This window comes from Pituophis catenifer, unplaced genomic scaffold (genome assembly GCF_029215685.1).
Source record: "Pituophis catenifer annectens isolate HBS135680 unplaced genomic scaffold, rPitCat1.0.hap2 SCAF_6, whole genome shotgun sequence".
Classification (NCBI taxonomy): Eukaryota; Metazoa; Chordata; class Lepidosauria; order Squamata; family Colubridae; genus Pituophis; species Pituophis catenifer.
In genome coordinates, this window is record NW_027256886.1 from 94,601,657 (window position 1) to 94,626,557 (window position 24,901).

A 24,901-nucleotide genomic window follows, 5' to 3' on the forward strand; every position below is an offset into this window, starting at 1 on the left:
AGCAAAAAGCAAAAGAAGTCCAGTTGCACCTTTGGTAAAAGGCGAAAGATTTATACGATCTGAAGAGAAACCAGAGTATGTTTATGCAAAACATAAATGAGCAACAAGCCAATAAAGGGGGGTCCAAAATGACTTCCAGCAAGCAGACTTGCCATCTTCATTGGCTCTCAAGGCAGTCTTGCCCAAGGGAGGGGCAGCAGCAAATGTGCCACAGGCATCTGGCACATCCTGTGGAAAGAGAAGGATAACTCCAGAGATGAGGGTCACATAATGTAACAACTGGTTCGCCCAGCACCGAAAATGTGAGCGCTTGCGTGGCTTCAAAAACACAGCAATATCGGACTGGATAGCGCCAGGGCAGGTTGCACCCATTGGTCACAACTACCAATTCTCCTGAACTGGTCCAAACTGGCAGCAGCCCACCTGTGGATAAGTCCCTGCTGTCTCCTGGAACGATAAACGGAAAGGGAAGATTTCAAAACCATCTATAAACCAGAAGACGTAGTCCTGAATTTACAGGGTCATTTAGTGACCCTTCAAAGTTATGACAGCACTGAAAAAAGTGACTTGTGACCAGTGGTGGGTTTTAAATTTTTTTACTACCAGTTCTGTGGGCGTGGCTTGGTGGGCGTGGCATGGCTTGGTGGGCGTGGCAGGGGAAGGATACTGTAAAATCTCCATTCCCATCCCCAATCCAGGGGAAGGTTATTGCAAAATCCCCATTTCCTCCCGATCAGCTGGGACTTGGGAGGCAGAGAATAGATGTGGGCGGGGCCAGTCAGAATTTTTACTACCGGTTCTCCGAACTACTCAAAAATTTCCGCTACCGGTTCTCCAGAACTGGTCAGAACCTGCTGAAACCCACCTCTGCAGAAGACCAATTTTTCACTGTAAAGACAACTGCAGCATCCCCCACTGTCATGTGATCCAAATTCAGACGCTTGGCAACTGACTCATATTTATGACGGTTACAGTGTCTCGGGGTCAAGTGACCTTCTGAGGAGCAAAGTCAATGGGGAAGCCAGATTCACTTAACAACTATGTTACTAGCTTAACAATTGCAGGGATTCACTTGCAAGAAAGGCTGTGAAATGGGGCAAAACTCACTTAACCATGGTCTCACTTAGCAACGGAAATTTTGCACTCAATTTTGGTTGTAAGTTGAAGACTACCTGTATAAATTATAAAATATAAACTATAAAACTAGAATCCTGAATTATTGTATCCTGGTAGAAGAGCCTTTGAGTCTCACACTTCTATCTTGGACCCCTCTTTACAAATCTTTTCATTATTGCTGTGATCTTTGATTTAATGTTAGATTTCTTGCTATCGGCTTTGAGGTCTGTGGATGAAAATGTGGGAGAATGCTCCTTTTAAGAGAACACGGCCTAATTTAAACTCAGTGCCATTTTGCATTCTGTGCCCCAAAATTTACCTTTCTGGAATTAGGGCTGTAGGAAGCTGGATTTCTAGCTTCTACTGGAGAATAAAGCTAGTATTCCCTTCACCGTGTTCGTTAGACAGAAAAAAAAATCTCTTAATAATAATTAAACATCCTCTTTCAAAATACCTTTCATTCTTTCCTTGAATTCTTTCTCAAAGATCAGTCCAGCAGTGTTCTCTGCCCTCCGCCCGTGGCTGTACAAAGCATCTCTGGGCTTGTTTTGTCTTTTCTCTCCAGAAATATATATATATATATCAGTATTTGAGGGGAAGGAGCAGGAAGATAGATAAGATAGGCAGATAAGGGGAACACGGTGGGGGACTCTGTAATTTTGCACACACACAGTCCTCCCCACAAGGTCAGGGTTATCCAAAAGACCATTCACAATTCAAGGGCGAGTTAGATGCTGTTCAGTTGATCTGTCTGGCTACCTGCAATTTGGCAGTTTGAATCTCACCAGGCTCAAGGTTGACTCAGCCTTCCGTCCTTCCGAAGTAGGTAAAATGAGGACCCAAATTGTTGGGGGCAAGAGGCTGACTCACTCTGTAAACCGCTTTGAGGGGGCTGTAACAGTGGTGGGTTCCTCCCAGTTCCGCCGAGCCAGTAGCGGTGATATGACATCACCGAACCGGTTCTGCCCCCCCTGCCCCCACCCACCCACCCCCAGCCCCTGCGTTATTCTTACCTTTTATTTGGCCCCACCCCCAATCTATTGCTGCCTCCTGAGTCCCAGCTGATGGCTAGAGGGAAAAAAAACTGTTTAAACTCTTGCCAGGGGGCTTCAAAGGGCCGCCCCACAGCTGATCAGTGTTAAAAGAAAACAAATGAGTAGACCGGTGCCTGCAAAAATACATGAGTATTTGCCTGCAAATATATTATTTTTGCCTGCAAAAATAAATGGCAAATATATTATTTTTGCCTGCAAATATATTATTTTTGCCTGCAAAAATAAATGGGCAGACCAGTGCCTGAAAAAATAAATGGGTAGACCAATGCCTGCAAAAATACATGAGTAGACCAGTGCCTGAAAAAATAAATGGGTAGACCAGTGCCTGCAAAAATACATGAGTAGACCAGTGCCTGCAAAAATACATGAGTAGATCAGTGGCTGCAAAAATACATGAGTAGACTAGTGCCTGAAAAAATAAATGGGTAGACCAGTGCCTGAAAAAATAAATGGGTAGACCAATGCCTGCAAAAATACATGAGTAGACCAGTGCCTGAAAAAATAAATGGGTAGACCAGTGCCTGCAAAAATACATGAGTAGATCAGTGCCTGCACAAATAAATGGGTAGATCAATGCCTACAAAAATACATGAGTAGATCAGTGCCTGCAAAAATAAATGGGTAGATCGGTACAGCTCTGCAAGCAGTTAAAAGCCTGGTAGACCAGTACCTCTGCTAAATCCTAAATAATTGTCACATGACCATCAAGCCACGCCCACAAAATAAGCCACGCCCACAGAACCAGAAGTAAAAAATTTTAGAACCCACCCCTGGGCTGTAAAGCACTGTAAAGTGGTATATGAGTCTAAGTGCTATTGCTATTGCGATCTCTAAAAGGAACTGGGCCAGTCTCTGGAGGACTGGCTTCCCAGAGGCAAGGACTTCCCAGAGGCAGGGAGGCCTGTCACTTCTGAAATTAAGGGAGTCGCTTGGAGCAGAAACACCCCTGGCTGCGTCGTGAGATCCCTCTGAAAACATCTGCCAGGGCCCCCTAAAAACAGGACCACAGATGGTCCGCAGGCCTGGCTGAGCTGAAGGCAACCAAAAAATAATAAAGTTTTTAGTTGCTTAGAGGGAGAGAGTCAACCAGAACAGCTGCAGGCCACACGGCTGGGTTCAAGCTCTCTTTTAGATGCAGGGGGTATATAGAAAGCAGGCTATTGTTCTGTTGGGGTGAGGTGCTTGCTCCTTTCCGCACTCACAGAGGTCTTTGTGAGCGGCAAATGGGAGCCACCTGCTATTCCTCCAACAGCTGGTTTGTGCTGGGTCTTTTTTCTGTTGAACATCTCCCCCCCTGCAGTCAAAACTCGGTTGATCAGCACAGCGGAATGTCTTTCCTCACTTCCTCCTCTTCCTGTTGATAAACAGCACCGAGGATCTGGAGGTGCAAAATGTCAGCCAGAGAAATCTGAAAGTGGCTTCATGCTGGTGTTTGGCTGCTTTCCAGACACACAAGAGGCGGAAATACAAATGTAGACACTCTCTCTCTCTCTCTCTCTCTCTCTCTCTCTCACACACACACACACACACACCCTTTGTTGTTTTTTGCCGCTGGATCATGTGGGGCAGAGATGAGTTGGAGCCTGCAAGAGATCCAGAGGCCACCCCAACAAGAGACAGTGGCAGCCAGAATGAGTGGGGCAGAGGAGCATTTGCATCTTCTGATGGAATCCCTTCCCCCCCCCCAACCGACATGCAGGGTATATCAAGAGGGAAGGGGAAACAGTGGGGCAGGACTTTGAAGACTATCCCCACCCTGGGCTATGGACTCTTCCTGGGGTCTCTGCCCAGAAGGGGGTCTTTATAAGGAGCAGTTGGTAGGCAGTTCTGAGCTGCTGCCCTCCTCCAGTCAGAGCAGGGGTGGGATTCGGAATGTCTCCTGCTACAGCCCCAGCCAGATCTGGCCCCATTTTTAACAGAGTTGGAAGGGACCTTATAGGTCATCTAGTCCAACCCCCCACCCAAGCAGGAGACACTATACCATTTCTGACAGATGGCAGTCCAATCTCTTCTTGAAAGCCTCCAGTGATGAAGCTCCCACAATTTCCGAAGGCAACTTCTGTTCCATGGGTTGATTGCTCTCACCGTCAGAAAGTTCCTCATTTCTAGGTCTGGCCTTCAGGTTCTTTGGAAAATAGCTTGACCCCCTCCTCTCTGTGGCAGCTCCTCAAATATTGGAAGACTGCTATTACGTCCCACCTAGTCCTTCTCTTCACTAGACTAGCCATGCCTACTTCCTGCACCTGTTCATCGTATGTTTTAGCCTCTAGTCCCTGAATCATCCTGGTTGCTTTTTCTCTGCAAGAGTCTCAACATCTTTTTTAGTGTGGTGACCAAAACTGGATGCAGTACTCTAGGTGTGGCCTTACCAAGGCTTTAGAGTGGTATTAGTACTTCCCTTGATCTTGATTGTATCCCTCTGTTAATACAGATTTGAAGCCGATTTTTTTCTTGCTGGTTTCTCTCCCCACAGCCAAACCCCTCTGGTTCATTTTCTGAGAAGGATCTTAGTAACCAACCGGCACCCTCTTCTATATCCTTTCTTTCCAGGGACCCCAAGACTAGAAAGAGTAAAACAATCACCTGTCACTCCCACCAGAAAAAGGAAAAGGGGAACCAAATCTATCAATTACATCCACACAGGTGAAGTTTTGATTTTCCCCAGGTTCTGTTACTTCACATGCTGCTTTTTGGCACCCTTTGGAGATTTAGTTCAGTCCCTCTGGGGCAGCTGCTCATCCCTGTCTCCAATTTGGTCTGGTGAGAGAGACACTCTGGGTCAGGGGTCTCCAACCTTGGCAACTTTAAGGCTTGTGGACTTCAACTCCCAGAGTTCCTCAGCCAGCTTTGTTTTGCTGGCTGAGGAATTCTGGGAGTTGAAGTCCACAAGCCTTAAAGTTGCCAAGGTTGGAGACCTCTGCTCTGGGTCACCTTTTTAAAATGAAATTCCACCCTCTGCTCACATTTGCAAAGGACCGTAAAAAGATATTCGATTAACTCTTTTTAATAAACATCGCATATAGGAAAGCTTTCTTGAGCTTAATCCGGAAACCCTTAATTACACTAGAAGAATTAAGGATTAAGTTAGGCCACGGTTAACCAAAAACAAACACTCAGTCCTAGGTAATAACCTAACAGGGCGTGGGAACTTTAGCACTGCAGGCTTTTTAAACGAGCTGACATTTTAAAATATTGCCATTTCCAAAACAGGTGCTTGGAAAAGAACCCAAGCAAAATGCATTTATTTTCAAGAAAGCTGCATGACAATGAGCGTAAGTCTCCGCATAAACAAGAAGCGATGCATCCTCTTAAATGTTTGGCGGAGAGGAAGTAACACAACTCTTTTGGGAGAAGAAACCCAAATCTAAATATTACATGTCCTACATGGGGGTTGCTCTTACAGAAGCTGCAACCAATGCAAATACAGCTACTGGTTTGCCAATTACGTGGTGTCTTAAGCAAGAGCTGGGGGGAAGCCAGCTCGGCACCCTACCCTTAAGGATCTTCTCAAAAACAAAAAAACTTGAGGGGGAGGAATGCTGTTTAAGCAGGTGCCCACAACTGAATCAGAGGCCGAGAAAAAAAATTGGGAAGGTCCCGCCCTAATGGATCAGGCTGTAAAAGAGATAGTGGGAGATTTGTACCTTCAGACTTGCAAGATTCTGCTAATGTAGCTTTAGAGTAAAGTTAGAATTAGCTCACCTTGTTGTGTTTCCTGTCTGGTCCACTTGGGAGGCTGGCAGGGCTCCATATTAGCCTCCCCCTCCCACCCCCAATCGTAGCTTCTGCTTGTACATCTTCTCAGGGTCACTGGTTCCACCCTCCAACTGTTGGTGTCTGGCTTGAGTTTGCTTTGCTGTACCTGGACTCTTTTTTTTCTGTGTCCTGCACTCAAGGAGTGCGAGAGAAGCCATCTGGGCTGCCTTGTTGCAGGCGAGACCTGCACTCGGCCAGACTTCTGCTCAGCTCTATCCATGGCTCTTCATAAGGCTTCACCCCCAACACCTCCCTGAACCTGTTCCAGTTTGTCCGACTCTCCTTAAACTAGGGGTCTCCAACCTTGGCAACTTTTAAGCCTGGTGGACTTCAACTCCCAGAATTCCCCAGCCAGCAAAGCTTAAGTCCACCAGGCTTAAAGTTGCCAAGGTTGGAGACCCCTGCCTTAAACCATCCTGTCTGGAATTGGAGATGGACCTTGGGAAGGGTTTGTGTGTGCTTTGACTAACACAGGATAAAATGCAGTGATGGCTCCTTGTGTTTTGGAAATGACACTTCAGTTCACACAGCCTACAACTGCATGTGCTTTTCTGCAACCACACCACCAAACTGGCTGGCACTTTGCCATCATGTGCCAACATTTTTCGCAAGTATTGTGGACTGTTGCTAAACCAGGTATTTGCTGCCCCGTGCATATAATTTTGGCATTCCAACTAAACAACTTTTCAGGTGTTTGACTTAAAAAAAAAATCATTATGCATATTCACTTCTTTAACACGATCGTTTCAAATTCCATTTATCTGAGGGAATATCCGCCATCCTACCTGATTTTCTGTTACCTGTAAATCCGGTAAGCTTCTTCCCTGAGGCCTTATTGAGAGAAAATATGGATGAATAAAGAATACAGGACGGATTCTTGGGAAAACACCCCAATATCTTTCTCTGCATCAATGAGCACTTTGAGTGTTTTCTGGAGCCATTTATGCATTCACTTACTGTAATTGTCAGGCCTTGCAATCCACGTAAACTAAGTTGCTCATCAGAACATTGTGAGATATTGATCAGGTGCTTTCCTAAAGTCAAGCTATATTAAGATTTTCATACCTGACTAAGGAAGTTACCCAGTTAATGATGGTCTTATCAGCAGACCAATTCCGGTTTGTATTTCATACCAGGATACTAATTCCTTAAGTATTAAAAATGAGCTAATTAACTCTCTCGTACAGAGGTCCTCAACCAGTACCAGTCTGCAGCCTGTTGGGAAACAGAAGCGCAAGTGGTGGGCAATTGCACGAAGCTCCATTTGTACAGGCATGGGATTAGGTTGTGCGGGCAAAACCGTCCTGTCCTCCATCCCCTGCCATTGCCTCTGCCAGTCCAGAGTCGGAAAGGTTGGGGACCAGGTCAGGGACCGCTGCTCTTCTTTCCAAACTTTCGGGAGAAGTAAGGAAAGCATGATTTATTGGGACACAACAAAAACCCTACAGCTTGCTGTTTGTCACTCCTATGTTAGCTTCTTTAAACAATGCGCCCCTTAGGTGGCATTTGTGGCTTAAAAGTTCTAAAGCTTAGACAATAGGAGAACAAAAGGAACCACTGTCTAGAGCAGTTGAGGAAGGTTATGGGGTTTCCATGACCGTTAACGGAAAAGCAATTATGTCTTTCTGACGCTTCTGGTGCCAATTGCCTTTCCCTCCCTCCCCAAGCCAAGATAAACAGCTCTTTTCTACCTCACCGGCTTGAAAACAGGCAGTGCCAGTTTAGATCAAGAGAAGAGCGGCTTTTTAACTGCACCTAGGAAATTAGAACTATGTCCAAGGAGCTGATAGAGCCGCTCTAGGGATTTTCTCCATGAAAACCCTCAAGTAAACCCAATGGGTAGGAAAGACGTCTTTAAAAAAAATACTCATAGAAATACAGCCTAGCTGGATTATTTTACAGGAGGGAAGCTTTAAAATCTGGTTGGCCAAACAAAAGGCTTTGGCTCTTCGGTTTCTTGACTGAAACAGCCCCTGCCCCTCTCCAAGGACTAAGACTCTTCAGCAGAGCAACGGAGGCGGTGATGGGTGCAGGATAACTCCAAGGATGTAGGTTCACTAGCTTTGCTGGAGGCAGTCACCATCCACAGCTCTGAGGCTCCAAAGAAAGGTAGGTGTGTGTGTGTGTGTTTGTGTGGGTGTCTGTACGTGTGTGTGTTTTTTCCGAATGCTGAGAGCAAAGAAGTCCTGGAGATGATGACAGAGAGGCCCAAGTGAAACAGGGGAGGTTCAAATGCTAATGGTTATCTGTCTAATCTAGATATGGACTTTGCCCAAGATTTAAGCCACTGAATGACCCTCTGCACAACACACAGATCCAATGAATTTTCTCTGAATGTTTTTCCATGCAATCTGTAAAAAAAAAGCATGCAAGATACTCTGATGGTTTTCATTTATACAGTAGCAGGAATCGCGTGCTTGGGGGAGATTGGGGATCATGTTAAAAAGACAATGGTTTGTGACTGCAGCTTTAAAGAGGAACTTTAATGTTATATTACACCTTTTTTGACACTCCTGTGGCCCCGGGAGACAAGCATTCACTTGAGTCTGTTTTCTTATTTCAGCAGCCCAATGAGTGGACGTCACTTGTCCAAACCTTAACACCGCATGGGGAAAATTGTTTGATTGGATCACGGTATCTCTAGCTTGCCAGAATCTACTTTCTGTTTGCAGGCGGCCATGCAGAAACATGGGAGGACTAAGCCAGGCTCACCCGTCTCAAAGGGCCCACTAGCAGGTCCCTAATTGTTCCTGCCAGCCAAAGCAACTAAAATAATCAACCAACCAACCAAAGCGGAAGTCTAGCATTACGTCCGAGCCAAGAGATCTGGCTCCCTGCTCTCACATTTACACATCGCACACCGACTTCCTCTGGTCCTTTCATGCAGTGATGGACAAACTCTTGACCTTCAGAAGCCACACTTAAAAGTGGGGGAAATAGGGAGAAGGTTTCATTTCTGGCACTGTCTCTTCCCCCGACCCACCCTGGTCTTGGATTTATATATGCTTAACCACGTGAAACACATGCTATACCTTTTACGTTTTTTATCTTATAGTATTGGGAGGGGAGAGAGAGCACCATGCACCGATTTTCAGGTATTGACTTATTTTAGGATATATATTTATATATTTCCCAGGCAGTATGTTAAAAATGCACCTCTTAATGGGATCCTAGCTGAGTGCCAATATATTTGATAACTATTTCAAACACAGTGCAAATTAAACTCAAGTCTGGCTCCTTAAAGTGACCCCCAAAATACTTTAATACAAGTATCTGATTCTAAAAGCCAAAAACAGTCACCAGAAATGTTGAAGCAATCTAAATTGGTTAAGATGCTGGGCTTGTCAGCTGGAAAGCCGACAGCCCAAGGTTCGAGTCCTGACGGGGTGACCTTCCGTTACTCACCCTGGCTCGTGCCAATCTAGCAGTTTGAAAGCATGCAAATGCGAGTAGGTAAATAGGTATCAAGGTAACAGCTTCATGCTGGCCAAAGGATGACAGAAGCATCTCTCAGATGACGCAGGCTCCGTCGGCTGAGAATCAGAGATGACGCACCTCCCCTTCGAGTCGGTCACGACTAGGCAGGGGAAAACTTTAGGTCTCTTTCAACCTGTGCTTAAAGACTCCCAAACAAAAATTAAGAAGCAGCAGCCGTGCTCCACAAATTTGAAGGGATTATGCCAGGGGTGTCAAACTTGATTTTATTGAGGGCCGCATGAGGGTTGTGTTTGACCTCAGGGGGCTGTGGTGGGTGTGGCCAGGGTGGGCGTGGCCAGCTGGACATCACTCCTGTCAGGGGCTCCTGTGGTGGCCCGAGTGCTCGGCCAGCAAAAACGGGCTCCTGAGCTCCATTTTTGGCTGCCACGGCCTCCAGGGCAGCCCTGTGGGCAAGATACAAGTACTCCGTGGGCCAGATCGGGCCCCCGGGCCTTGAGTTTGACACTCCTGGATTATGCCTTCAATGCCTACTTTCCATTTCATAAACATGAAACCATACAAACGTTGCAAATCAGATTTTTTTAAGCCTGGGCTTCAGTAGTACGTTTAGGTATGACAAAAATACAGAACCGTCTCCTGCTTCGTACTCTCTTAAGGACCTGAGTAAGGAGACTTTTCAAAGTTAGCAAGTAGGAACCTCAAGAAAGGGAGGGAAAAAAAGAGACTTCGTTCCACTGCAAAGTGAAACAAACCATTTATTTGTGCTAAATGAATTGAAAAGAATGTATTCCAGAATACATTTCTTTATACATTGTACCGGCTTATGCTGCTAAATACGCATTTGCTATTGTCACCTAACTTTCTCTTGATCCTTTTCTACCAAGCAATACAACACTTTTGGCTGTTTACCATATGCTGCTATAAAGGAGCACCTCCCATCTGCTTTAATTTTTCTTCTTCCAAAAGCCTAACATCGCAGTTTAAACTTTCAGAGAGGAAGGGCCACACCATTAAAATATTTTAAACAAGGGGGAAATCAGGCTTTTTTCTTTTTTCTCTTTTTTTGCTTTTCATAAAAACTGCTTTCCTACAGCAGAAAATCAGAGAACAGCTGTAGATGGCCCCAAGCATTATAATGAAGCAGCAGGATGGGCTTTACAAGGGAGGGAGGGAGGGACGGATGGAAGGAAGAAGGGAGAAAGGAAATGGGAGGGAGGGAGGGAGGGAGGGAGATCCATACATCTTACAGGGTCTGACATTTCAGACAGTACCAACACACTGGATAAATGGGGGGAGGGTTTGCGCATGTATGCTCTACTTGAGTCTGGAAATTAAGGGACACAATTCGAGAAATGAGGTGTCGGGCCTTTCACTTTCGCACTAAAAGCTGTACTGAAATGTAGAGCTGATTTGCCGTATACGCTGGAAACACACCGTCATACCTGGGAGCTTGTAATGGAGAGCTCATGCCTTAAGTCGCAGAATGCAAGATGTTGTGAAGAACCAGAGAGAACTTCTCCCTTTTGAATCTCAGCAAGGAGGAAGCGGGGGGAGGGTAGGGGGGAGATGGCAGGGAGGGGGTTTAAAGGAGACGCTGTACCGGGGAGCTCAGCAAAACAGGAGGCCGCAATACCCAACGCAGGCACTGGTGTGCCAGCCGCGGCAGGCGCGTACATGGATGTTCCTGTGTCAACACTGATGGGTTTGGGTTGGCTTGCTTCAGACGGATGTGGCAGATCTCATCCCGACGGCTGCGTTTTGGAGAAACCGAGAGAGGATGCTTCTTGTGCAGACGGCCCCCCCCCCCACCGGGGTGGGCGATGCTCAGGCGCCACGGCCCACCCCCTTCCCTGGGAGGAAGCGCCTCGGATGCGGGTCACGTGCTAACGCCGGAGGAGGTCCTTGGGCAAACTGGTACAACACAATGAAACGGTGAAGCCTCGACAACTTCAGTGCAAGTCAGTCAACTCTAAATTGACCGTGGTTAAGCCTTTGGCTTGTAGTAAACTGCTCCGGGGGATGAGTCCAACTCTGAAGGCAGGATCGCTGGCCGGGGCACTAAGGCTGAGTGGAGGGCTGGAAAGTAGCCGGCTGGGGAGGCGGAGGGGGAGGCGGGGGTGCCGACGGCAGTGGGGTCTGCGTGTTCGGAGAGGGAGGGGGTGTGGGGCGCTTGAACTTGTCCGGGCTGTTGCTTCTTCGCGGCAAAGGCCTCTGCAGGAGGAAACAAACAAGGGCTGGGATAATGACAGCCAAGACCAGAACCGGAGAGATGCCCTCATGCTGGCACACATGAGCTGCTGGGAGAGCTAGTCCCAACCGGGAATCCTGGCAGGGCTGCCTTTCTCCGAGGCTCACCCTCAGCAGGCCAAGCCGGTGAGGAGAAAGAGATGCTTCCACCAGGGAGGGCAGCACAGCCTCAACTATGACGCTGCATTAATAGCTTCTTTTAGAAGGGGCATACAAACATTTTCCATCTGTACCCGTGACACCTCCCTGACCCTTGTCCCATGCTACATTTACGGTTATGACTTCCAGCCATGTTCTCTGCAACTGAAATCTGGCTGGAGCACTTCTTAAAACCGGGCCAGAGGATCCTTCTACGCTGATCTCTTCCTCTGTGCCCCCACCCCACTGCCCACCTGGTGGTCTCCAGAGGAGATGGGCTTCCATTCTGGAAGGGCTGCAGGCAAAGGAAGATGGGGGAGCTGGAGGCAAGAATGCTAGAGTTGATCACACATGGAGGGGGAATATATTAGTCAATAGGGTACATCATTGTGGCAAGGCTTTCAGTTCCTTGTTGAACTCAAAATGTTGCCCCAATTCAAAATTACTTGCTGAGTAGAAAACCCTCATCCATTGCAACAGCAAAAAGTAGTCTGATGTCTTTTTGTGATTTTAGAAAACTGGGCAGTGAAAGCTTAATAAACTAACAAAAGAGAGGAAAAAAATGGAAGATACCATTTATGATGATAAACTGATGGTTGGCCCTGAACCTGAATCAGCCTGAGATGATTCATTTGTCAAGGAAGGGAGGCAAAGGAAACAAAATCAACTTTGCAGCTTGTATTCTTTATGGTTTGGGGGTTTTATGGGCTTCATAAATCTTCATGCTCAGGAAAGTCTTTGGCCTTTTGTTCTGGAGAGGGTGCTGGTGAGAAGCAGCGGCTAAATGGGGCACACAAATGCATAACACAAAAAAAAGAAGAGCTGTTCGTAATCGTGGGAAAATCATCAATCAGGTGTCCAATGCAGCGTTTCTCAACTTCATCGACTTTAAGGTGTGCGGATTCCAACTCCCAGAATTCCCCAGCCATTAGGAGCTGAAACCCACCCAAAATAAAGTTGTCAAAAGAGAAAAATTGTTCTAGTTTAAAAAGAGAAAAATGGGCTTGGTAGCATTCCAGTCTGAAAAAACCAGGAAGCAGCAAACCCTAGGGCAGAGATCTTCAACCTCGGCAACTTTAAGACTTGTGGACTTCATAGCTGGCTGGAGAATTCTGGGAGTTGAAGTCCACAAGTCTTAAAGCTGCCAAGTTTGAAGACCTCTGCCCTAGGTGGTTAAGGAACTGTAGAGCAGAGCTCTCCAACCTTGGCAACTTTAACACTTACGGACTTCAACTCCCAGAATTCCTCAGCAGTTCTGAGAATTCTGGGAGTTGGCAAGGTTGGACAGCCCTGCCACAGAGACTCACCGTAATGCTGTGGGATGGTCCCATATGCTGCACGTGAAGGCCAGGAGAGTTATAATAAGACATGCCAGCTCTGGTGAGTGAAGTTGGGGGAGTGAAGCCAACGGTGTGACTTGCATACGAGAGACCTGCAACCAGAAAGCGAGAGGGAGAGGCAGCAACATGCCCGTCCAAGAGGAAGAAGGAAAGGCAGATAAGAGGTCTGCAATTTTGTTGACAAGGTACTGGTGCTTCCTGGTCAGGCCAAAAGGGGCGACGCCATTTAAGCGTATAATCGTATCGTTTGCCCCAACCCAGAAGTTACAAAGCAGGAAATAAAATGGCCCTATCTGAATTGGAGATTTAACGCTAGGAGTGGCTGGGTGGTAAAATCTGAATAAAATGAAACTTTTTAAAAAAATCTAAGGCTAAGAAAGGATATAAAAGGAAACATGTCGAAAAACTTATAAAATCTCTTTCTGAGTTACATAAACTTTAACAAGTGTTTGTGGTTTCCAATAAATCCCTGAAATAAAAATGCTTTAAGCTCTGTTTGTTTACTAATTACATACCCAGATTTCAATATAATCTGTCTGCTTTAACTTCCTGAAGTCTGAAGAGCCTCCACTCACTGGTTCTAGTGGAATATGACTTACATACCCAAGCAAGATACGCGTGCGCCAAAGGCAAAAACACAGAATTTTCCGCATTTCTTACCTGGTGAGATGGGTCTGCTAGAACTTGGAGAAGGTGTGTATGGAATTGGACTTGACACAGTGCGAGGTCTTAATCCTTGCGCAGACATTTCATTAAAGTATCTAAGAGATACAGATCAATTAATTTTAATTTGCCACAAATCTATTTCCTTAGTTTAGAAAGAAAAAAAATCAAGGAAACAGTCAGTCCACTAAAAACAGAAGATGGCAAGGAAGTAATAGGCAAGAGAGAGAAAGCAGAGCTGCTTAATTCATTTTTTGCATTAGTCTTCACGCAAAAAGAAACTATAGCCCAGGCTACCAAAAACGTAATTGTAAAAGACAGACCAGAAATAAAAGTTGAAATAAGCAAATAAAATAGTAAGAGAACACCTGTCTGATTTTGATGAATACAAATCACCAGGACCTGACGGATTACATCCCAGAGTTCTAAAGGAGCTGGCAGATGTCATCTCAGAACCTCTGTACCACATCTTTTAAAAATCCTGGAGCACCGTGGAACTACCAGAGGACTGGAAAAGAGCTGATGTGGTTTCAATCTTCAAAAAAGGAAAAAACAAAAACAAAAACCAGACCCAGGAAGCTACAGCCCAATCAGCCTAAAATCAATACCCAGGAAGATACTGGAAAAAATAATAAAAAAACAGATCTGCCAACATCTAGAAATGAGTAAAGTAATAACTAGCAGTCAGCACCGGTTTGTTAAAAACAGATCATGCCAAACCAATCTTATTTCATTCTTCAACATAGTGACTAAATTAGTAGACCAGCAAAATACTGTGGACATAATATACTTCAGCAAGGCATTCGACAAAGTAGATCTACTTTGACAAAGTAGGCAAAGACAACCTACTTCTTAGTAAGCTAGAAAAAAGTGGGACAGATAGCATCACCACCAGATGGATTCGTAACTGGCTGACAAACCATACTCAACGAGTAGTCCTTAATAGGTTTAAGTCTACATGGAGGGAAGAAAGTAGTGGGGTACCACAAGGTTCCGTCTTAGGCCCAGTACTCTTCAATATCTTCATAAACGACTTAGATGAGGGAATAGAAGGGGAATTTACCAAATTTGCAGATGATACTAATCTGGCAGGAATAGCTAACAGCTTAGAAGATAGGCTCAAGATCCAGATAGATCTTGACAGACCTGAACACTGGGCCCTATCTAACAAAATGAAATTCAACATAGAGAAAAATAAAGTCTTGCATATAGGCAAGAAAAACCAAAAGTACACATATAGACTGGAAGAGATTGGACTGCCATTTGTCAGAAATGGTGTAGGGTCTCCAATTTGGGCGGGGGTGGGGGTGGGGTTGGACTAGATGACCTACAAGGTCCCTTCCAACTCTGTTAATCTAATCTAAGATTCTAAAGGAACTTCATGATAAAGTTAGTACAACTGACTAAATAAGAACATTTTAAATCATTTACAAGGATGATCCTAATAAAGCAGATATTTTAAGGCATATTCAGTATTTTACACGATCACCGTAAATACTGCATTACACTTTTACACAAATGTGTAAGGAATATGGGTAACAAAGCTCATTTCCGAAATGCTTCAATGCCAAAAGCTTAGAATTGTCTCCTGGTGCTGCCAACCACAACTCATCCAACCTTCTTCAAAGAGCGTTGTCTGCTCTTCAGAGGAATTCTCTGCAGGTTTAACTGAGTTATCCATTCAAACTAACAGGCTGGCTATGCCAGCTTAACTGGACAACAGTGCTAACTTCAAAGTAACTAAGCTGCCGGCATTTCATCCCTTCCAACCAACAAAGCTGGTAGACTCCAGACATCAGAAGGACTCCTCAAAATTAACAAGAGCCATACAGATCAAGCAGCAGGAGAATCCCCATCAGCTCAGCAGACCTTGCCATCTGGGCAGAAGGACTGAAATGTTGTTTCCCCTAGAAATGCCTTTGCGATATAAGAAAGCCAGGGCTGCCTCCTGAAAGAGAGGGGCCACCAGGCTGGGTCAGGGCCCTGCCTGCCCAACATCATCCCTGCTTCTGAGGCTGCTGCTGGCCTGTCCCTGCAGAGACCTGGAGTGACCCTTGGCTTCAGGTTAGGCCCAGTTCTGTCAATTACAGAAGAGGAAGTGACAGACTTGGAAAAGCCCCAGAGCCCTGAACTCCAGAATAAGCTAAGCCCAAACCTTTCTTTTTTTTTTTTTAAATATACTTTATTGAATTTTAAAAAAAGGTTTAAAAAGAAAATATAAAATCTCAGGTAACATCTGAGGTATCGTGCAATTACATATATACAATATATACACAACAAGTATCTTCAGATCTATCTATCATTATTAGAGATAGGCCCAAACCTTTCATCGTCCATTTCCAGACTGGATTCACTTTCAGACAGCTGCCGGCACAAGGCTTCCCTTCGCTCCATCTCCCTCTGCAGTTTCCTTTGGAGCCTCAGGTTCTCCTCTCGCATGTGACGTTCTTCCTCCAGGTATTGGGCCATCTTCTCTGAATCTGGGGTTTCAAGATGGCTGGTTATTAAACCCACGACTGTGCTTTAGAAGGACCGCAGATATTGGCAAACGTTGCACAACTCAACCCTCAATTCAGCTGAATCAAAGAAGGTGAATATGGAGAACTGAGCAAATCACAGTTTAACCTTAAACTGGCATTGAACTGACTACAATTGGAACCATCCATGGTTCCCCAAGGTCAAATCATACCTATCAGAAAGTTGTTGAGTTAGGTAAAAGTGAGAGTGGCGGTGCCTGGTTCAGGCAGGCTTAGCAGCCATCCTCAAAAGCAGGGGTCTCCAAACCTGGCAACTTTAAGACTTGTGGACTTCAACTCCCAGAGTTGTCTGAGGAATTCTGGGAGTTGAAGTCCACAAATCCACCAGTTGGCAAAGCATTAATATTAGTTGAGAAAATCTCAACACTTCTTGTCCCGAAGGAGTAATTTGGACAACTGTCTCTGTCATGATGGCAGAAATGACAATATAAATGTCCAAAAACTTAGGGAGGGGAGTATAGGGAGGAGAAGATGGCTCAGGAATTCTGGGCATTGAAGTCCACAGGTCAGTAAAGTTGCTAAAGTTGCCGATCCCTTCCTAGAGTTTTGGCCTAAACGGGAGAGTTGGGGACAGAGTTCAGAGATAACCCAGAGTGCTGCAACCTGATGGAGGCCCAGAAATCCAAAAATTGTCCTGGGTCACGTCCCTGTTGCTACAGTCACCCACCAGGCCCTCAAGGACAACTGTGGGGCAGACAGAAGATAAGGGTAGAGGCCCACAAGAGGCTTTTGAATTCTAATGCTCTAGGCTAACATTTGCACATTGGCCACCCTGATTCCCAGACATCTGTCACGCTTGCTTCCAAGGGACAGGCAAGGACACGAAGATTACAGCCTCTGATCCCCTTTGAAGTGACAGCACTAATTTTGCACACCTTGCCAACGAGGACTCAGCCCAAAAACAAAATGTCTTCTTCATTTCCCTCCTCAAAGGATGCTGATTGCCACTAAATGCTCTGTCTCAGAAAGCCAAGTTGAAATATTGCCACTAATTTCTGCCTAGAAAAAAGGCTGCCAGTTCAACCTATTCCGAACGCAGGGAGTAGGCAGAGGAGTCACCGACCCACAATTATCCAAGGCTGGAAGAAATACAATCAGCCAAGATGGCTGCTCTCTTTGCTTTTTCAGTTTGAATCTGAAATTCAGGGCCTATTTATTTCCCTGTCTTAAGCACAGATTTCAGGATCCTACCCTTATTCCCTACACCCTACATTCCCATCCTTGTTCCTTGGAGAAGGCACCTCCTTCCTTGTTCCTTGGAGAAGGCACCTCCTTCCTTGTTCCTTGGAGAAGGCCCCTCCATCCTTGTTCCTTGGAGAAGGCCTCTCCTTCCTTCCATTTTGTGCTGCTTTGTGGCCTTCCTTGTCAATGTCATTGCACTTCTTAGCTCACAACAAGCTGCTCAGTGCAAAAGGACCTTGCACTCTGTGTGTCCAGAGAATGGCATAATGCTCTTAAATAATATTAAGGCATTAACAGCTAAAGTCTTCTCTCTAGAGCCACCAATGTTCCTTTCCGAAAAATAATAATATACAAAACTCAGACTGTGGCATTTTCACATCTTTCGAAAAGACCTTGTCCAAATAGTTGGCAATTTAAATGGAGCTAAACATGGTCAATGGTCTTCCCCATTTGGGACTGTAAAGAAAAACACCCCACTATCGTTTATAGCAAAGCGGACCTAATCATTTTATGGTGAACTAAAGTAAGATAAATGACCTGAAACTTGTATTCATCCTACTTGAGGGGGAAATGTAGTAACAATAAAGGGGAATATTTGTAGCTCAGGGCTGGACTGTGGGGTCCTTGGTACTCTCTGAACTCGATTGTTTTCTTGCACACATTTCATTACTGAAACTAGATAACATCAGCGCTGATAATGTTACTGAGTTTGGGTAATGAAATATCTGGAAGAAAACAAACAAGTTCAGAGAGCACCAAGGAAAACATAGATTGCAGTACGGACAGTCTGTTACCTAAAAAACAGCATTCTGCTTCTGAACTTGGCCTGGAAATCCCCCCTTCTGGATCAGGGATAGTTTTACATGACGCAGGAGGCAGGGCAGCCAGATAAGAAGCCAGGACTTACGCTGTAGCTGAGCTGCTCGGAGCTGTTTCTTTAACCTCTCTACCTCGTTCTTCAGAAACCTGATATGCCGCATCATATTTTCTGGAGAGTCTATTTCCATTGATATGTCTCTGGGCGATGGAGGAGCAGACACAGGCTGGTCCAGTTTCTCCTGGAGAATTCTGAAATTTTTTTAAAAATGTTTATATTGGCACTTTTGGCTTCGTTTCTTTGGAGTGTGTTAACAGAAATCAAGATGATCTGAAACGGGCAATATTCTCTTTTTGGCAAAGAAAGGTGAGCGCTGAAGAAATCAAATCCGCACACGTAGGAATTGTGAGAAAGCATTATCTGCCACACCTCTGGAATGAGGGCAACCACTTGTCACATGCCTGGGGAATCCACATGAAGAGTCAGGGCTAAAGCCAAGCCTGGTGGCCTCCAGATTTCTGATTAACAGGCCAGGCAAGTGGTCATCTTACTTACTCCATGTCCAGGGTGGGAAGGAGGCAGGGATTCCCACAAGCATGAGGTCCATTTTTGCTCCCTTCTCTCTGAACAAGATTGCCTCCGTCTCAGAAGGAAGATTCATGGCACCACTTTAATTTTTTTTTACAGGTTTAAATTTTTTTTTAAAAAAAAAAAGGTTGGGAGAACAAAGGATCAAAGTGAGGCCCATCCTTTCATTAGCTAGCATCCACATTCATGTGTTTGTGGATCCTTCAAGTTCTGCTGCTTTTGTGAAATTTTCTGAACGCTGTGGAAAGGACAAAAATCGGGATTGGGCACAAAGGTTTATAAATAGCAGTGACTAATATTTAATGTGAGACGCATAAAGCAAAGCCTAGTAACGGGACAGAAAGGGCCCGTTAGCAGTGAACCAAGCTTAAATGCCATGTTATATTTGCTCTCTGGCGTTGCAACATAACATAGTTTACTGTTTTCTTCTTGTGTTTTTTGTTTTGCCCCTTGCAATAGCTACGTTTCAGGGAGAAGTTGTAAAATCTGCCCCTCCCCCACCCCCCACCCCAATGGAGGAGAAAATTCACCTTTTTTCAGCTTCAAGTTTGTCCATCCTCTTCCAGAGACGGTTCACGAGAGCTTCTTGTTCTTGTTCAAGTGTGTTTTCCAGATCAATCTTCTCGCGTCTTAGCTAGGAGGCAAAGTGAGGTTGGTTAAGAGTGGCGATTTTGCAAGTTTTGGGAAGCGAGGGATGCTTTGTGCCAAATTCCCTTTTCATGACAATTGTTAAGTCTCACTTGGTTTACTAATCAAAGCATAAATTTTACTGGGTCCCCAAACTCAGTGGCAGCTCTTTGGAGAGGCTACCGAAGCAAAAGATCTAAGAATGCCAGCTCCAACATCCAGATTAGTGACTTTTGGATTATCTCAGGCGGGGGGTGGGGGTGACTTTTGGAGTTGACAAGTGGGTGCTGCCTTCCAAGGGTCGCTGTTCCATCTGTTGGCCAGAGATGACCTCCCTAGCCTATTCCCACCACCCACCATCCCTCTTACAGGCTTCTGGCACCGGTCCAACTCTTTTTCCAGCTTTTCACGCAATGGCCCAATATTATAGATGTGTTTAAGTCTCGGGGAAAATCCTAAGAAGGAAGGTGAGCTGAGAGGCAGGGACCAATCCCAATGTCCTGCTGGGAGAGCAGAAGGTTCTATTCCAGCTTGGAGCAATTCCCATTCCATCGGCAGGCTGGCTGAGCTGTTCTGCAGGGCTGGGCTGGGCCCTTCTCTTCCTCTAAAGCAGGGGTCTCCAAACTTGGCAACTTTAAGCCTGGTGGACTTCAACTCTCAGAATTCCCCAGCCAGCAAAGCTGGGAGTTGAAGTCCACCAGGCTTGAAGTTGCCAAGGTTGGAGACCCCTGCTCTAAAGGCACCCACTGCTCGTGGGGCTTGATGGAAAGGAGGGGACACTGGTCACCAGCCAGGATGGCAAGAAGGAGCAGAAGATCACTTGGGGAAGGGGAGCAGCAGCAGAACAATTTGGGAGAAGGGCCTGGTCTCTTGGCAGGAAAGTGGCACAGAATGACTGGTGTAAAGAAGCAAACAGACCTGTTGCCAATCTAGGAAATGGGTGCCCCTCAAATTACCAATCCTTGATCCTTGGTTCAAATGGCACTCCAGGCACAAAGTGGGCTTGTTCTGCCTCTGCTGTGTTATCCACACTGCAGACGAATGGAGCCAACTGCCCTGCCAGCCAACCAACCACTCTCTGCCACTAAGCAGAAGAAGTGCTCCTCGGAGGGGGGGAGGAGCATTTCAAGTCAGAATGAAATGGGATGAGCCCCCAGGATCAATGATTGTTAACCTCTCTGAGTTGCACTCGTATTAGGAAAACTGAACCAATTGAATAGCCACCCAAAGTAGTAACAGGACACTTTCAAGTTCAATGAGCAAATTAACAATTGCCCGGAACGGCCCCAGCTGCTGCAGTGCAACTCAAAAAAAACCCAAACAACCGTTCTAAAAAGAGGTGACGGGTTAGGTCAGCTACTGAAGCAGAGCCAGAGGGAAGAGATTTCCTGGTAAGGATGTGGCAATCAAAGGAAACTCCCTAAAGGTATTTGCAGTTTAGCATTAGCCCTTAGTGCTGAATTCAGGGACAGAACTAAGCTTCCCACAAAGGCTGGCAGGAGGCAGAAGGTAACCTCTAATTCTCAGGCCCGAGGAACACAACCACTGCTGTGGTGTTCGGAGTCCAGAGTAACCACAATTCTCCCTGCTCCCATGTGATGGGCTGGCCAAGGAAGTTCTCAGCTGAACAAAAGCCACCCACCCTGCATAACCACAGGGAACATTTCTGGTTTAATCGGGAGCCAAAGGCAACATAACCCACTACGGGCAGGGCTGCCGAGGAGGGTTGTCTGTGCACACACACACTTCCTTTTAGCACAAAGACAGAGCAGAGAACACATCAGGGCTCTGTAAAGGCAGGTTCTTTTTGTTTTTTAAGGGAAGAATCCAGTATTCGACAGTATTCGACAGAATACCGTTATTTTAGAAACGGATAGTAGAATCAAATCCAGGAATCAAATGGTAAGACCAAAGACTCCACCAGTAATTTTAATAATAAGGCTATAAAAGGTTCTTAGACTATAAAAGCAAGAGGAATGAGGAAAAACTGTAGCAAAACGCAGATAAAATACTGTTAAGTCTCTTGCATGTGAATAAGTGGCAAGGGCCCCCTTGGGATCCTTTTCCTTCTATTGCAAAAGTGCAAAATCTTTTTTATCAGGGAGGTCTTTGGCTAGCCTTGCTTATTCTTAACACCAAGTATTTATCTGCATAAAATTTAGAAAACAGATGTCACCCTTACTAGTAGACAAGAAAGGAAACATGACCAGATGAGCTAACTCAACATTTATTGTAAAGCTACACTGACAGAAACTTGCAGGTCTGAAAATACAAGTCTCCTGCCTTCTCCCTTACAGTCCGAGAAGTTCCGGAGGATTCTCTCTTTCTCCTCCTGCTAGGCAGCTGAAGGCTATGCCCTCTTTCATCTAACTGTTCCCTAGGCAGCATTTCTTCATCCTTTCTCACATACTATTACAACATCCCACAAAACCATTCCAATCAATAATGGAAGATTGAATATAAAGTTATATTTAGCAGCTGGAGGTGGCTGCTGGACTGATGGCAGACTCCTCCTCCTCCTTGCCCTCTGCTCTCTACCTGTCCATTTTTCTTTTATCACAATCATATAGTTGTGCTCTTCTTCGTTGTTCATTTTATTGCTTTGTTACCATACTTCTGTGCTGATCACACTCTTTTCATTTCTTCCTTTTTACTGTTGTAAAACGCCTAGAGTAGCCTCACAGCTAGATAGATGGCAAATAAATTTAACAAAAAATAAAGGCAAAATAAAGTGGCAGAATCCTCACCATAGAGGTGAGGAAAACGGTTTCTAAATTTCAAGTGCATGTCACCAATTAGCAGCTCCGCAAATGGGAAAAGAATCACAAAATGTCACATGACGGCAACATGATGTCCTGAGTTGAACACCCGTGCTCTGGATTTTTCCCTAAGCACAATCCTCCACTGAACCTCCCTCCAGACGCAGCACCTTCCCAGCCCGTCTCCTCATAGATCAATCCCTGCAAAAGGAATGTTTCCCTTCCCCACAAAGCTGGGCTGCAGGCTGTGCTGGCCACCAGACCCCCATCGCTGCCAATGTTCCCCTGCCTCTGGGACTTACCTGTTCCAGAGTGAGCTGCTTTGAAATGGTGTCGTTTTCCAGTTTTTTAATTTTCTTCATCAACTTGTTGACTTGGAACTCCTGCTCCTGCTCCAGATGCTGCTCCAGCTCTGCCTTCTCATGCTGCAGCTAAGATCAGGAGAGAAGTCAAAGCCCAAAGGGTCAGCATTTTGCAGCAGCAAACCAACTTGTATTTTACATAAATATATAAAATCTGGCCCTGGTCAAACCCAGATTGGAAGTGAAACGCAATATTAACAGTAAATATGAAGGGCACATAATGTATGAGGCAATTCCACCCAGAAAATGCTTTTGTGCCTTTTGAAAGGGGCAACTTCAGCACAGGAGGAAATTTCTATTCTGTTTGCTCTCTCTTACCTGCTCTCTGGAACAGGTAAGTTTTCTACAAATAAGGACAAAATATAGCAAACTGTAGCAAATTGGATTTCTAGACATTTCATGTGGGGATGAGGCTCAAGGAGGTTTTTAAAGAAAGACTGGACAGCCCCCTGTCTGAAATGGTATAGGGTCTCCTGTTTGAGTGAGTAGGGGGTTGGACTAGAAGACCTCCAAGGTCCCTTCCAGTTCTATTCTGACTTTCTCTTAACTTTTTCCCCCTGACTTCCATATATTTCTTCTCCTGCATAACACAGGGCTCTACTGGGCACCCCTGACTATCTCCTGATCTTCCGGGGCAACCCCTGTCTTAACAGGGTTCACTTTTACCACGCTCCTAAATCCGGAGGGGAGTTTCACAGTGGGCTCCTCCCCAAAGTCCCTGGTGTATTTTTCACACGGACACCTGAAAGCACCAAGCCTTTCTCTGCTGGTTGCTCCATCACAAAGCATCACATTCTGGAAAGGACCTTCTGAGCCCAGCATCCTGGATATGCCTGAATCCTAGAACCCACTGCTAAGATAAACTCGATTTGTCATGAACCTTGGGGATGAACTTAATGTACCTCCTGTCTGAATAGGCACACGCTAGATCACCAGGACGACACAGGATCGGACCCCATACCAAAAGAGTAACTTCAATTGGAGCCCCTGGCCTCTCCATGAGGATTCCTGCCTCCACCCATTTTCTGAAACATTTGGGCTGCTCTTGCAAGGCGCTGCAGAGTGGAGCTTGCCAGCTGTGCCAAGCAAGTGCTCTGATCCATTATTTTAGGGACTTTGTTTTCTCAAAAGAATATTTTATTGCTAATCTTTTTGTTCCTTTTTTTTAAAAAAAAGGCTGATGTCACTTTAAAAGCAGTTATTCTACCCTGGTTCTTTCCAAAAAGAGACATACAAGACTGGTCTTATCATCCAGACTTCCTTGATAAAATATATTAACTCAGAACTGACAGAGATCAAACAAGCCCTCCTCGCTTTTTGGAGCCGACTTCCTCCATATGTGCAGAAGTCTAAACTGTAGACAAGTTCAGACAAAGACTGAATATTTCCGAGTGAGAGCAACAAATATCCAAGGACCCTTCCAATCGGCCTTATTGTGTAGGGCTGGAAATCCAGTTGTCGATTTTCTGTTTTGTGAAATCAATTTCTCAAATTCTCTGAGAAGGATGCAGGGCAAACCGTAATTCTATAAACCTAAGGGTAAAAAAATTCAAAGTAATAAGCAGCAGCTGGATACCAAATCAAGAAATAACTTTTCTTAGGAGGGTTCCAACCACATAATTGAAAACACTAAAGGATCTGGTGCCTGGTGCGAATCCAACAGGGCTTACAAGAAATATGGAGGTTGGAAATATCAAATAGATGTCACAATGCAAACACTTGAGGGTCACAAGGGAGACGGCTGTTCTTATACCCAGAATATCTCATGGCTCCAGGTCCATGTATGTTTATTCTACAATAATCTCCTTCCTCACCTTTCACCTCTTCTACTAACAAGGGTCTTCCCTTCCAAGGTACCTGCTAGCAAGGGCTCACAGTATCTTTGCAGAAGATTATGGAACCAATGATGCTGCTACTGAAAGCTAAAAGAACGAAGTGATCTTCCAAGGGCAATATGCACCAGATGACTGGCGTGGAGTGGAGTGGAGTGGAGTGGAGTGGAGTGGAGTAGGACAGGACCGTGGAGGTGTTCTAGTTTAGCCTCCTGTTCAAATAGGAGAACCTATACCAATTTAGATAAGTGGCTGTCTAGTCTCTTCTTAAAAACCTCGAGTGATGGAGCATCCACAGTTTTTGGAGGCAAGCTGTTCCACTGGTTAATTGTCCTCACTGTTAGGAGGTTTCTCCTTAATTCCAGGTTCCTTCTCTCTTTGATGAGTTTCCATCCATTGTTTCTTGTCCTGCCCTCTGGTGCTTTGGAGAATAATTTGAACCCC

The 24,901-nt window shown here is 45.4% G+C and overlaps 1 protein-coding gene across 1 annotated transcript in view; it reads right to left on the bottom strand.

The window, feature by feature from the left end:
* Positions 1 to 8,395: 8,395 nt before the first annotated feature.
* The window catches only part of CCDC6 (coiled-coil domain containing 6), a 33,199-nt gene continuing 16,693 nt past the window's right edge, over positions 8,396 to 24,901 (bottom strand). Inside the window, exons 3-9 of the mRNA XM_070945178.1 lie at positions 22,566 to 22,694; positions 19,408 to 19,511; positions 18,380 to 18,540; positions 16,077 to 16,233; positions 13,751 to 13,851; positions 13,058 to 13,182; positions 8,396 to 11,576 (exon numbers count right to left, since the gene is read on the bottom strand). Of these exons, the coding sequence (XP_070801279.1) occupies positions 11,424 to 11,576; positions 13,058 to 13,182; positions 13,751 to 13,851; positions 16,077 to 16,233; positions 18,380 to 18,540; positions 19,408 to 19,511; positions 22,566 to 22,694 (930 nt within the window). The 3' untranslated portion in view covers positions 8,396 to 11,423. The remainder of the gene's footprint in view (positions 11,577 to 13,057; positions 13,183 to 13,750; positions 13,852 to 16,076; positions 16,234 to 18,379; positions 18,541 to 19,407; positions 19,512 to 22,565; positions 22,695 to 24,901) is intronic.